This window comes from Lonchura striata, chromosome 28, assembly GCF_050655825.1.
Source record: "Lonchura striata isolate lonStrDom1 chromosome 28, ASM5065582v1, whole genome shotgun sequence".
NCBI lineage: Eukaryota > Metazoa > Chordata > Aves > Passeriformes > Estrildidae > Lonchura > Lonchura striata.
In genome coordinates, this window is record NC_140730.1 from 2,310,722 (window position 1) to 2,323,999 (window position 13,278).

The following is a 13,278-nucleotide window of genomic DNA, read 5'->3' on the forward strand; positions in this document are numbered from 1 at the left end:
GTGGAACCCAGTGCGTCACCAGGAAGGTGTTTGGGTGCTGTGGGTCTGACGTGAGCTTGGGTGACCCAGTTTTAGCCAAAATGCCCTTTTTTAAAAAAGTAAGCCCTGTGTGTCCAGGCAGCTTTGAGCCATTCCCTGAGGAAAAAATAGGGAAGTGGAGCAGGGCTGAAGGGTGGTGACTGAGCCCTGCTCAGCCAGAAATGTCTGCAGAAGGAAGAGGTGGGGGATAGAAATTACTGAAATGCTCAAAATGCTCCTCTTTCCAGCTGTGTTCACCATGGGCCGCCCTGAAGGATGAAGGAGGACCCTGAGGGGGAAATGGCGGCTCTGGGGGGGAGAAGGGCTTGTTATGAGGGGGAAGTGGCGACTCTGAAGGAGAAATGATGACCCTCGGGGAAATGGTGGCCTTGAGGGAGAAAGGACAACCCTGAGGGGGAAATGGCGGCTGTGAGGAGGGAATGAGAGTTCTCAGAGGGCAGCAGCAGCCCTCAGAGAGGAATGATGACTCTGAGGGGGAAATGGCGGTTCTGAGGGAGGAATGAGAGTCCTCAAAGGGCAGCAGCAGCCCTGAGGGGGAAATGGCGGCTGTGATGGAAGAATGAGGGTCCTCAAAGGGCAGCGGCAGCCCTGAGGGAGGAAGGATGGCTCTGAGGGGGAAATTGCGGCTGTGAGGGAGGAATGAGAGTCCTTAAAGGGCAACAAGAGCCCTGAGAGAGGAAGGATGACCCTCGGGGAAATGGTGGCCTTGAGGGAGAAAGGACAACCCTGAGGGGGAAATGGCGGCTGTGAGGAGGGAATGAGAGTCCTCAAAGGGCAGCGGCAGCCCTGAGGGAGGAAGGGTGACCCTGAGGGGGAAATGGCGTCTCTGACAGACGGGGTGTTGCAGTGAGGGAGAAATGGCGTCGCCGCCGATCTACGCGCAGCCCAGCGAGGGCACAACTGCAACCCTGAGGGCGAAATGTCGGCTCCGTGAGCGGGTCACGGCCGGCCCGGAACGGCGCAGCCCCGGAACCCGCGAGCGGTTCCGCGGGGCCCGGGCGGGGCCTGCGCCGCGCGCACCGGCCCGGCGCCTTCCTGCGGCCGCCGCTCCCGCTCCGCCGCCCCGGCCCGGCCATGCCGCGCCGCCTCCTCCTCCTCCTCCTCCTCCTCGTCCTCGTCCCGCACCTCGGCCGCGCCGCCGCCCCCAGCGCGGGGAACAGCGCGGGGAACAGCACGGAGCCGCCGCGGGCGGCCCCACGGAACGAGACGCAGTCGGTGTGGGAGCACGAGCCCGGGCCGAGGCTGGCGGTGGGGTCGGGGCTGCCGGTGCTGAGACGCGCGGTTTATGTGCTCAGCGCTCTGTCGGCGCTGGCCGCGCTCTACTTCATGCTGCGGGCGTTCCGGTGAGTGCAGGGCTGTGTCCGCGTTCTGCTGGTCTTGTCCCCACCCTGGTGTCCCCCTGACCCGGGGCTGTGTCCCTGCTGCTCCTCGTTCCTGTTGCCCTTGTCCCGGGCTGTGTCCCAGCTCGCCCCGGTTCCAGGGTTATCTGGCACGGGGATGTGCCGTGCTAGTCGTGGTTCCCCCTGGTCAGGGATGTCACCCCGATTGACCCAGTCCCCCTTGCTTGTGGCAGTGTCCTTGCTTGTCCCTGTCCCCCATGGCTGTGCCCCTGCCCGTCCCGGTCTTGCTCTGAGTCCCCCCAAAGCCGTTCAGCGTCCCCTGTCCCTTGCTTGCCCCAGTCCTGCTCCTAATCCCTGGGTTTGTGCCCATTTTCCCTGAATCTCCCTCCCTTCCTCCCTCCCTCTCTCTCCCAGCCGGGGTTCTGCTTCCCCACGCATCTTTTTTTGGCAGCGAGTCCAAAACGTTGCTGTAAATCCCTAACGCTGTTAATTACCCGAGGTAATTAGCGCTAAACCATCTCCGCTAAACCACCCGCTGGGTGGGGACAGCGGCTCACTCACTGTGCTCTCCCTGTCCCTCATCCCCAGCTCCGAGGGCCCCAGAAACAAGCCCAAAACTCATTTCAGGTTGAAGAAGCCCCAGAGGAAGAAGTATGGGCTGCTGTCGAGCCAGGATGAGAACATCGAGCTGGGCTCCCTCGACAGTGACGAGGACACCGTGTTTGAAAGCCGGAACCTGAGGCGGTGAGGGAACATTTTGTGTGTTTTTTGTGTTGCTCTTTTCCTCACAAGGGGCTGAGGCTCCTTTCCCAAAGCTGTGGGAGCTCTGGCACAGCTCCTACAAACAGATCTGCATAAATTAAAACGCCTGTGTGTGGTCCCTGTGTTGGCACACGGATTTATCTCACTTTTCCTCATTTTCTGGCCCGGGAAAGTCTCACTGACAGGGTTATTTGGACACTGCTGTGGGGTCACAGAGCTGTTGGGAGAGGCAGCCCCTGTACCCAGTCTGTGTTAGACAGGGAAACAGAAATTCCTGGATTTTTTCCCTTCAGCTTAAGAATTGCTTCCAACTCATATCACAGTTCAAACTCCCAGTCCCATCAGGATATGCGTCCCTGTTTTCCCAGCAAAATCCCTGGTTTGTTTTGGTTTTCTTTTTTCATTATGGGAATTGTTTCCAGGTCTCATCACAGTTCAAACTCCCCCTCTCATATCCATTCCTGCTTTCCCAGCAGGATTGTGTTCACATCCTACAAGTTTGATTTCTGGGGAGGTTGTTTTAAGCTGAAGGAGGAATGTCACCTCAGCACCCCCTGATTTTGGGTGTCTCCTTTTTTTCCAGATGACTCGGGACCAGTGGCACTGCCTGCCTGGAATGATGGAGGGTCCAATCCCAGTGGAATCTCCAGTACTCAAATTTTATATCTGCTTACAGTGACTTAACTAACAGTTTGAGCCCTTCCATAGCTGGGGCAGGGGAGAGGGGACCAAACCTGTTTTCTTCACCTGCATTCTTGAGGACATTTCTGGGGAAGGATGGGAGCTGTTCACTGCACAGGGAAGGGCTGAGGTAAAGGAGATGCTTCTGGATGATTTTCAGCACCTGAGATCTGAGCTGCCCCCGTGCCTCATATCCCTTTCTCCTTGCCCTGGAAGCATCAGATTCCTTCTCCAGGCGGATCCTCTTCATGCAATATTAGGTTACTTCTTTGGGAAGTGTCTCTGTAATCAGCTTCTGGGAGGAGCTGTGAGAGCTCTGTTACACAAAAGGGGGTGGGAGGGTGATAGTTCAGACAGAGCAGTTTTGGGAACGAGTTAAACGAGTTAAATTTTGCAGGATTGGCAATTACTGGGATAATCCAGGTCATTCATGGGTTTACAGACGTGTTAACAAATGAAAGGGGCCACAACCCAAAGGAATATTTCTCCAAAAGAGCTACCAAAAGGGCTGGGAATGCCTAGACTCTGCCCAGCCCCAGTTGTGAGTTCACCATGGACATGTGTGACCTCTGCCAAGCTCTGCATTTTTTGATACCTGAGGAAGAGCCAGATGTGAGCCAGGGAGTGTCACGGAGCAGTTGATGACTGGAAAAGGGGGACCCCAACCCCTCTTGACTGTGATTCAGGGCAGCCCTGGATAATCCTGGAGTTTCATTCCCTTGGCTGGTACTCAGCTGGCGTCTGTCCTGCAGCCCATTGTTATGTGGATATTTGGGATCTGATTGTAGGACCGAAGGTGAACGTGTCAGGAGGTGGGTGGTGGGTGGCTCTGCTGCTGAGTCAGTGAAAACTGCTCGCCAAGTGCAGAATTCTGTCTGTGGCCTTTCCTTGGGAACCAGCAGCACATCCTTAAATCCCACTCCCCCCCAAGCTGGTAGTGCCTTTGGAGAACCTGAGGGATTTGCCCTGCGGGCAGGGAGGATCCCTGTGGCACCTTTAGGTTGAAAAATTAGTGTATTTACCTTTAGGTTGAATACTTTAGAATGTCTTTGGCTCCTTTCCTTTGGCTTGCAAATCCCCTGTGGATCAGGGGCACCGAGGACTCTTGGAGAAGGGACAGGGATGTGCTGATCAGGGGGAGGCTGGGGGCTGGCAGATGCTGCAGGGTCTCTCCCGAGGCAGCTGAGGGAGTGCTGTGATCTGTGCAAGTGGCCACGTTTTTCTGTTCTGGACAGGTGAGGTTTCCTGGAGAAATCCCAGCCCCGTGGCAGCTCTGTCTCTCATGTGCACAAAGGATTTTAAAATACATACATATATATATTTTTTTAATAACACTGCCATGTGCACACAGTGCATGTGCCCTGTTTTCCTGTCCTTTGGATCGTTTCACACCTATTTTGGGTGTTCCCTGCTTGGAGCTGCTGCAGATGGGAGCAGGCAGAGGTTCCATGTGGGTATCGCTGGGATGGCTCCACCCGGCTGCAGCTTCCCTGGGGATGATCGGAGCTCTGTGATCCATGGGCAGGGATATTTCCTGATCCCGCAGGGCTGCATGTACTGGTAATTCCCTGGCTCTTTCATTCCCTCTGGAAAGTTGTTCCTTGTGCTGTTGAAACCAGAAGAGTCTGACTGTCCCAATCCACTGCCATTCTCAGTGTTTGACCAACACATTCCTCATCCTTCCTTCAGAGTGATGACCCTGAGCATTCCTTAGGCTCCCCTCTTGTTGGGCAGGTGGGGTTTGCAATTCTCAAGTTTCCTCACCTCACAGAAGTGGAATATCTGTTTGATGTTAAATTATTCAGATCAGAGGGAACCTCAAGCAGTAGGTCTTGCCCTGAAAATAATTCTGCTGGAATTAACTTTGGCTGGAGCAGATATTTGTGTTTGAGCAGGGAAAGGCATGCAGCAGGTGATGTGGTGCCTGGGCTGGGCTGGGCTGTGCAGGTACCAGGGAAGGAAATTGAGGTGCCAGCCTGGAATTCCTACACCGCTTCCATGTTTTCAGAGTCTTGCTGGTCGCCTTTAAAGGGTGCAGGGTACAAAGGTGCTTGTGAGGCTGTCACTTGTCCTGGTCTTGGGCTGAAGACAGGTCGGAGCTGTTTCCACTTCCATCCTGCTCCTCAACAGCAGTTGGCATCTGGGTTTGCCCTTTGCATCCCTGCTCTGCTCCGAGTCCTTGGAGGCCTTTTCTAAGAGGAGAGCACCGAGTGGCAGATCTGAGACTCCTTGGGGTGCTCAGCGTGATCCCATTTCTCCAGGAAGAATCAGCTGGATCACATTCCTGCAGTGTGAACAGTGCCAGGCCAGGGCAGGGGGTTTTGGGGTGGCTCCTGCAAATAACAGCAGCTTTGAACACCTCACGTGACATTTCCACAAAGGAGCAGTTCAGGTGTTCTTCCATTACTCTTTCAGTTCCTCCACGTGTATTTGATACCCTCGTTTTAGGTTTCTCTGCTTCAGTTGGATCTTCCAGCAGCTTTCCAGTTGTAGTTTTTCAGGCTAAACACAGGAATGCAAACAGACCCATCAGTGCCTGGTCCTGGGCAGGCTGAGACTTCACCAGCCACTGCTGCACTTTCTCCTGAATGAATCAGGGTGTTGGTGCAGGTTCCATGTGCCTGTTGGTCTGCAGGATTCCTGCTCATCCCACAAAAAGGAGCCAATGGACCATGACCTGTAACACTCACCACACAACAGTCTGCTCTGAATTAATGCAAAACCAATTTTACAAAGTTTACATAATCCCTCTGTTACCTTGGAGGCTTTCTGGGATGGTCTGCTGCTGGTACCAGCCTGCCCAAACCCACTGGGCAGGGTTAATGGGATCCATGGGAGCGGGGTGAGATCAGCTCTCGTGGTTTTGTTCTGTGCCTGGGATGGGACCTGCAGCCCTGCGAGTGCTGGGAGAGGGGCTGTGGTGGGAGTCAATAAACAGCACTTGAGCACGTTGTTGTCTGAGCTCCCCAAGGAGCAGCTCTTGTTTTACCCTCCTGAACTGCTGATCTGTCTTTAAACAGCCACTGGCCCTGTATCGAGCCATGGTTTTCTTGTCATTGCAGCATTCCCTCCCTTGTACCTGGTACCACTGGAATAAAGCATTCCAGCCCATCCATCCCTCCCTGTGTGCTGCTGAGCCCCTGGGATGAGGCTGCTGTGGAGAACTCATTGATTTATGGGGTGCTTTGGGTTTTCCCCCTGCCTTGCTCCTGCTCCCAGGGCTGCTGCTCACCTTGTGTCCTGTCTGGAAGTGTCCAAGCCCAGGTTGGATTGAGCGTGGAGCAACCTGGTCTATGGAAGGTGTCCTTGCCCATGGCAGGGGGTGGAATGAGGTGAGCTTTAAGGTCCCTTTCAAACCATTCTGTGACTCTGTGATTCTCCGATCATCTGGGTGGGTTTCAGTTTTCTGAAGTCTCCTCCTTTCTCCCTGTTCTCACATTAATCCCTTTTGTTGTAGAGAAGACTAAATAAGGTCCCTGTGAGGCCAATTCTGGCCTCTCAACAGCAGCAGAACCAAGTTCCATTTTGCTTATTTGGAAGTGAGGAAGGAGATGCTGTTCCCTGGGTCGTAAAATCTTGGAATCTTCTGAGTTGGAAAGGACCCACAGGGACCATCGAGTCCAACTCGATGGGGTGAACGGACACCCCAACAATCCCACCTTGGGCATCCCTGGGAGCAGTGTCCAAATGCTCCTGGAGCTCTGGCAGCCTTGGGGCTGGGACCATTCCCTGGGGAGCCTGGGCAGTGCCAGCACCCTCAGAGTGAAGAATCTTTTCCTAATCTCCAACCCTAAACCTCCCCTGACACAGCTCCAGCCCTTCCCTCAGCTCCTGCCCCTTGTCCGGGAGAGCAGAGATGGAGCTGCCCCTCGGGAGTCTCCCCTGATTCTCCTCCAGGCTGAAATGGGAATGTCCTGGCTCCTCCCTGCCAGGAATTAGTTCCAGAACAAAACCAAGGGCGTTCCCTGACTCACACCCGCTTCTCATCTTGTGTGGATTTGGTGGCACTGAGAAAACAGAAGCCACGTTCCCCCTGTCCCCCTCTGCCACCTTGCCCGTGTCCCCGTGTCCTGGCTGCTCATGTCCTGGGGCAGCCGAGGAGCAGAGAGGGTTTTGTTTGCTCCACGATTTAGTCTCGTTACTGGTGGGGTTCTGGGGGGCACGCCAGGAGCTGGGGCACAGGGGATCCCTGTAGGTGGCACTCACAGACCAGACTTGCAGCTGCCAGGGCACTGCCGGCACCTGGGGAAGCTGCAAATAAATCCTGGTGCCTTGAAAGGCGCATCTGCTTCCTCCAGCAGCTCTCTGGGATCAGCTGGAAGTGCCCCTTGGGGATTTTGTCTCTCTTGGCCTTGGGGTGAGGGAGCAGCAGGTTTTGGGGAGGCTCTTGGGGAGCTGTTGGGGTTTCTCTCTCAGGGGAGTGTCTCTCTCAGGAGCAGGGGAGGGTCTTGCCCTGGCTGCACTTGAACCAGGTTCCACCTGGCCCTGTCAGGACTTGTTTGGGGAAGATTTTTATGATTCTGGGCTTGACAAGGTTTTGGGATGCCCTGGTTTGATGGAGTGATGCCACCAGCTCCAGCACAGACATGAACAGCAGCACCCCTGGGGGCACCCTGCCTTTCCTGAGCCAAATTAACTGCAGTGCTAACGAAGTAAGCGTTCATTAGCAGCAACATGGGCACGACACCATCACCCTGTCCAGTTAGATTGGATATGAGGGAAAATTCCCTCCCCAAAAGGAAGGGATCCAGCCTGGCACAGGCTGCCCAGGGCAGTAGTGGTGTCACCACCCCTGGAAGCGTTCAGAAAACCCCTGGGTGTGGCACGGTTTAATGGTGCCCTTGGCAGTGCTGGGGGAATAGTTTGACTTCATGATCTTGTGGGGGTCTTTTCCCATCTAAAAAAAAAATAAATTCCATAATTCTGTGCTTTCAGGCCCTGTCTGCGTGCGGTGCTGGGAGCTGCCACAGGATGTGAACCGAGTGCTTGTTCCTTTTCAGGCTCAGGGGGCTGTTACCCCAATTAGCACTAATTGCTGTGGCCCGTGGTGCTGGACCAGCTGCAGCTGTGCTGTCCTCGCCTCTCCCTGTTCCCTGCTCTGTGCCATCCCCTCTTCCTGAGCTCTCCATGGGGACAGGCTCCGGCTGCTGCTGGCTGGGATTCCAGTCACAAACACAAGCTGGCGGCATGGATCTGCTCGGAATTTATTTTAAACTCGAGGTAAAGTGCTCTTGATGCTTTGGATGCAAATTTCCTTGCCTGGAATGGGAGCTGCGGGGCCGGTGGAGTGCCAGGGAGCTCTTTTGATTCCAGAGCCTGTTTGCTGCTGCTGCGGCTCCTCACACCGCGCTCCGTGGAGTGCGAAATCACCTCTGCGGCACAGCCCGGGGAGGGAGCACTGCTGGCACACTGAGCTCTTCCCTCTCTTCTCTGTCCCCTGGTTTTAATGAGCGTTTGTGTCTAAAGTTGGGAGTTTTTAGGTTTTGGTGTTGTGGTTTTTGTTTGGGGTTTTTTTTTTTTTTTTTTTTTTTTGTGTTTTTGTGTGTGACAGCAGCCTGTGTGACATTTTTCTGGTCACTATCTGGGAGAAGAGATGGTCCAAGTCCCTTCAGCCCCACCAAGGAGGAAAAAAATGAAAATATAGACTAGGTAAAGGATGCTCCCTTCATAGATTTTGGAGTTCTTTGTTACTGGATTTCTCCTGTACCAAATGAACCTTGGGGTTTTTTAGGTGGCATTAACCAAGGCCAGGTTGGATGGGGTTTGGAGCAACCTGTTCTAGTGGAAGGCATCCCTGCCATGGCAGGAGGTGGAAATGAGTGAGCTTTAAGGTCCCACCAACCAAAACTATCCTGGTATTATCTCCATGGGCAGCTCTGGGTCACGGATTGTCCCCATGAACACGCCGGGCTCTCAGTCCCACTGGGGCCAAGCCCTGGATGGGTGAGCAGATGAGCATGGTCAGAGGAAGGTGTCACAATTTTTGTCCCATTTATTGCTCATACACTCACTGGGTGGCTCTGGGTACTTTGAGGTGGCTCTTGGAATTTCCCCATAAACGTTTTCAGCTGCACTCACAATTCTCCTGTGCCTGCGTCCATCTGGGGCTCATTGTGGGCAGGGGCTGGGTGGTCTTCCTCACCTTCATTCCATGGACATTGGCATTCCAAAATGTGTCTCTAGGTTGGTGTGGAATCGGGTGGCACATTGGGAAGGAAGCTGGGAATGTTTGAAAACCTGCTGCAGAGTCTGTGATGTCTCTTCTGTTCCACTCAACAAAGCACCTCTACACAACAAGCAGATTTTCCTATATCAGAAATTACCTTTACTTAGTTGGCTTTTTGTCTAAATCCTCCTTCTGATCTTTATTTTTCCCCTTCCATCATGGAAAGGTGAATGGAAGTGGCACTTCAGCCACCAAAGCCTTTCCTTTAGAATCGCTGCTTGTTTTTTGTTTTACAAATTTTCCAAGGGGGCTTTGCAGGGGAGGAGGAAGGAGCAAGCGCTTTTCAAGTGTCTCTGGGGAATAAAAGTATAAAGGACATGAATGATCAGAACTGTGCTGGCAACAGAACAATATTTTATTTTTGAGTACCAGAGCTAATTGGGGAAGGAATTCACGTGACAATTTTTGCAGTCTAAGGATAAGTAAACATGAAAGGGGCTCTGTGCTCCTGAATGTGCAATTGCAGTGGGAAGGGGCGGGGTGGGGGGGAAGAGCCCAAAAATTAAATTGGAGACAATGTCTTGGATGTTACAATCCCACGTTTGCTTCTCATCATGCTGGATCAAAGTCATGAGCTGAAGCTCATGTCCAGGGATACCTATTGGGGGGATGGAATTTCCATGCACCCATGGGCTGGAATTGCCAGGAAAAGAGGATTTTAGGTGTGATTTGCTGGCAGAATAGATCCTGCTTCAGCAGGGCTTGGAGAGCCCCTGCCCATGGAGAGGTGTTTGTAGACAATTGCCAGCTGCTTGACTTAACGTGGCAGGTGGGGAATATGGGGGTGATGGGTCAGAGCAGCTCACCAGGGGGTGGAACAAGGCCTGGGAGTTCCCTGCCCACCCAGACCAGGTTGGGATTTTGTGGTCACCCTATACCAGGGTGGTTCCTGGTGTGAAGAGGTTCGTGATGTCACATCCAGTGCTGGGAAACGGAACTGAAATTGCTCTGAACTGGTGTGTGGGCAACCTCCTCATTCCCTCTCCCACTGGAGGCGTCTCCCAGTGCCCGTGTGATTCCCTCCTGCCACGCTGGAATCCTTAGGAATTGCTGTTGGCAGCACCTGGACATCCTCAAAATGCTTCCATGTGCCACATAATTGAGAGCCTGGAAATGGGGGTGTTGAGATTTCAGGTCTGCAGACAGAAGAGTCCATTCCAGGGTTATGCTCAGCCCCTGCAGAAGTACCAGGAAGTTTGTCCTGCTCTGTGTGAGGTGAAGGCAGGAGGTTTCCCTGGAGAGGCTCCAGCCCCTCCCTGGAGCATTCACTCTGCCCCACTGCGCTGCTGTTACGTTCAGGTGGTTAATTACTCTCGCTCTTTAAAAGAATAAAACCTCATGTACTTAAAATAATCCCAATTATTTCATTGTTCAGCCCTAGCTGAGCCCAGCCACCCCCGCTCCTGCAGAACTGCTGGAAAAGCTGCTCCTGACAGGGAAAAACTGATGGGCATTAATGCTGTGAGAAGCAGCTGAGGGGATTGAGGATTGGGGGGGCCACGGTGCTGCTCCAGCAACCCCCAGGTGCCTCTCCAGGACATCCCAAGGATCAAGTCCAATTCCAGTTGATGTATGGCAGGGCCTGTTGCAGTAGGACAAGGAGGGACGATTTTAAACCAAAAATGCTGATTTAGACTGGATAAAAGGAAGAAGTTCTTCCCCGTGAGGTGGAGAGGCTCTGGTAGAGGCTTCCCAGAGAAGCTATGGCTGCCCCATCCCTGGAAATCTTCCAGGCCAGGCTGGACAGGGCTTAGAGCAACCTGGGATGGTGGAAGGTGTCCCTGCCCGTGGCAGAGGGTGGAACTGGGTGATTTTAAGATCCATTCCCACCCAAACCATTCCAGCGTTCCATGACGTCGCTGAAAGCCAGGCTGGCAGCACAGGGCCGGCTCTGCCTGCTGAGGACACCCTGGAGGAGCAGCTCCTGCTGGGATGTTCTCCTGGAGGGATGGAGGGATGGCTAAGAGGCCTCATCTTACAAAGGAGACCCTCAAAGCAGCCGGGCAGGATGGTGGCAGCGCTTCCATCTCCGTGTGCGCCGGAGGCACAGCGGGACCTCGGGCACGGCGCCTCGGACTCGCTCGTGCCGGGGTGTGTTGGTGTGTTTTGATCCTTTTTCTTGCCAGTGTTATTTTAATCCGCTTTTCTCTCACATCAAACTCCTCTTTCTGCAGAACACAGAGAGGCATCGGGTTTGTGCCCTTTGTGATCGGTAGCAAAGGGCTGTGATAGTGTGTTTTTCCTTTAGAACTGCAGGTTTTATCCCTGTGATAACTTTAGCTGCGCCACAGTCATCGTTTGGGCTTTTCTACTGGCAGGGAAAACGCTTCCCACATTTATTGGAGGAAGAGGAGAGGGCTGAGTGCTCTTTGGGAGGTTCCCACTCCTGTCACCCAGGAGTTACCCTGTGGCTCAGGTGGGTTTGGAAAGCAGCTGAGTTCAACCAAGATCACCTTCTGCCTCCATCTGAGGTGGGCTGTGGCTTTATCAGATTTCAGACCAAGGTGTTGGTTGGCACCACTTCCAGGGTGGATGATCGCCAGGAGCAGCCTGGTGTTCCTGGGAGCTGCACAGTCAGAGGGAGCCCTTTTCTCCCAAAGCCTGTGTTTCCCACATAGAAAATAACAGGTAGGGAATGGGCTTTTTTCTTTCAAATCAAGGAAGGATTAAGGCACAGCAAGAGCTGATTTGCCAAAGGGCACCCGGGGATGTGGTGATGGATCAGAGATGGAAGTGGAATCCTCAGCTCAGTCCACACTTGCCCCACCATCCTTTTCCTTCCCTGCTCCCTGGCTGCCCAGGTCTTATGGGATAACCAGGACTTGGATTTCCATCCTCTTAAAAGAGGCAATTTAAGGAGCTTTCCAGGGGAGCGGAGCTGCAGGTCACCTCCTCGCCACTGAAGATGTTTTTTCTCCCGCTTTCTCCATCCTCGTGCTCCTTCAGAGCCTCTTTGCTCTCCTCCTTTCCCAGCGCTCAGAGCCATTTTCCCAGCTTCAAAAGGTTTCCTAATTACCCTAATGAGGTCAGGAGAGACCAAAAGCTTCTGTGACTTGAAGCAGGGGTAGGAAGGGCTTGGGAGGGTGGAAGTATCCCAACTGGTGCCTGAACGAGGTGTCGTGGGAAGGCAGCATCTCCCCCTCTGCATGTTCCCCCCACCTTCCCATCTCCAACAGAAGGGGAAAAGAAAAAAAAAGGGAAATGTGGACAGAAGGTCTCAAATGTATCAAACAGCTTTTAAAAAGAAATTCCTTTTGCCTGTCAAAAGAACAAACAGATACACCAAAAACTGTCAGAATTAGTGTTGGAGTAATTGCAGCAGCTCTCCAAGGTTAATGCTCCATTAACGAGCAGCTCTCACGCAGCTAAAAGCCAGGACAAGACAGGTTGTCAAAGGCTTCCAGGAGATTAAAGCGCTGCGTTCCCAGCCAAACTCTCCCGTGGATGTTGTTTGGGAGGGAGGGAAGGGGGGTGTTTGTGGGGTGGAAGCATCACCAGCCGTGGCGTTGGCGGAGAAGCACGACCCGGAGCCCAGGGATGGTTTCCAGGCCTCGGTGAGGTCGCTGCCCCTGGGGCCTCACTGGGTTTTAAACACTCCAGGAATTTTTCAGCGCCTTTGGGCTGAGGTTTAAAGGTGTCCTGAGGGCAGCCTCGGGTCTGTGGGGTCTCTTCTGGTTGCCAAGAAGAGTGGGACCAGGGTGAGCGGGATGGTGGGGGCTCTGACACCTCAGGAATTAATCCTGCCTGGGTTTCAGCCAGCCCAGGTGATTCCTTGTGATCCCAGCATAATTTAGAATGGGATTGGGATCTGATTTAATCTTCAGGCCAGTGCGAGACTCATTTAAATAGAACTTAACTTGATGGTTCTTTTATACAAAAAAGGAAAACCATTCCACACTTCCAGTGAAGAAGCATCACCTGGAGGCGTGTGATCCAGCAGTGACAGACCCGGCAGCAGCTTTGGAATCATCTTCCCAGGGGAATCTGGGTGTTCAGCACCTTCCAGCACAGCACTGGCTGCTCATGGTGGATGTGGCTCTGAGCTCAGGGCTTTGTAAAGCACAGCTGGCTTTGTGAAGTGCCCTGGCAAAAGTGAGATTTTGGGATTGTCCTGTGGAGGGCTTGGAGTTGGACGTTATGATCCCCGTGGATCCCTTCCAACTCGGGATATTCTGAGCTCCTGTGATTTTAAGGTGTGTTTTGAGTGGGAAGAGGCAATTACGTTCCACA

The 13,278-nt window shown here is 53.5% G+C and overlaps 1 protein-coding gene and 1 long non-coding RNA gene across 3 annotated transcripts; both read left to right on the forward strand.

Annotated features, from left to right (window-relative positions):
* The first annotated feature begins 1,033 nt into the window (after positions 1–1,033).
* On the forward strand, positions 1,034–5,937 carry FAM174C (family with sequence similarity 174 member C). 2 transcript variants are annotated; one of them, XM_031507162.3, is made up of 3 exons: positions 1,034–1,382; positions 2,007–2,123; positions 2,725–5,937. In XM_031507162.3, exons 1-3 carry the CDS (start codon positions 1,114–1,116, stop codon positions 2,726–2,728), a joined length of 390 nt encoding a protein of 129 aa, XP_031363022.3. In that variant the 5' UTR covers positions 1,034–1,113; the 3' UTR covers positions 2,729–5,937. The 2 variants fall into 2 exon arrangements, with proteins under 2 accessions (XP_031363022.3, XP_085418363.1); XM_085562237.1 differs by having other exon boundaries at positions 1,047–1,382; positions 1,968–2,123.
* Positions 5,938–5,978: 41 nt separating this feature from the next.
* Positions 5,979–12,475, forward strand: LOC146765051 (uncharacterized). The gene is made up of 2 exons (XR_014950257.1): positions 5,979–8,471; positions 9,006–12,475. It is a non-coding gene; the product is annotated as an uncharacterized LOC146765051 (long non-coding RNA).
* The last annotated feature ends 803 nt before the right edge of the window (positions 12,476–13,278 follow it).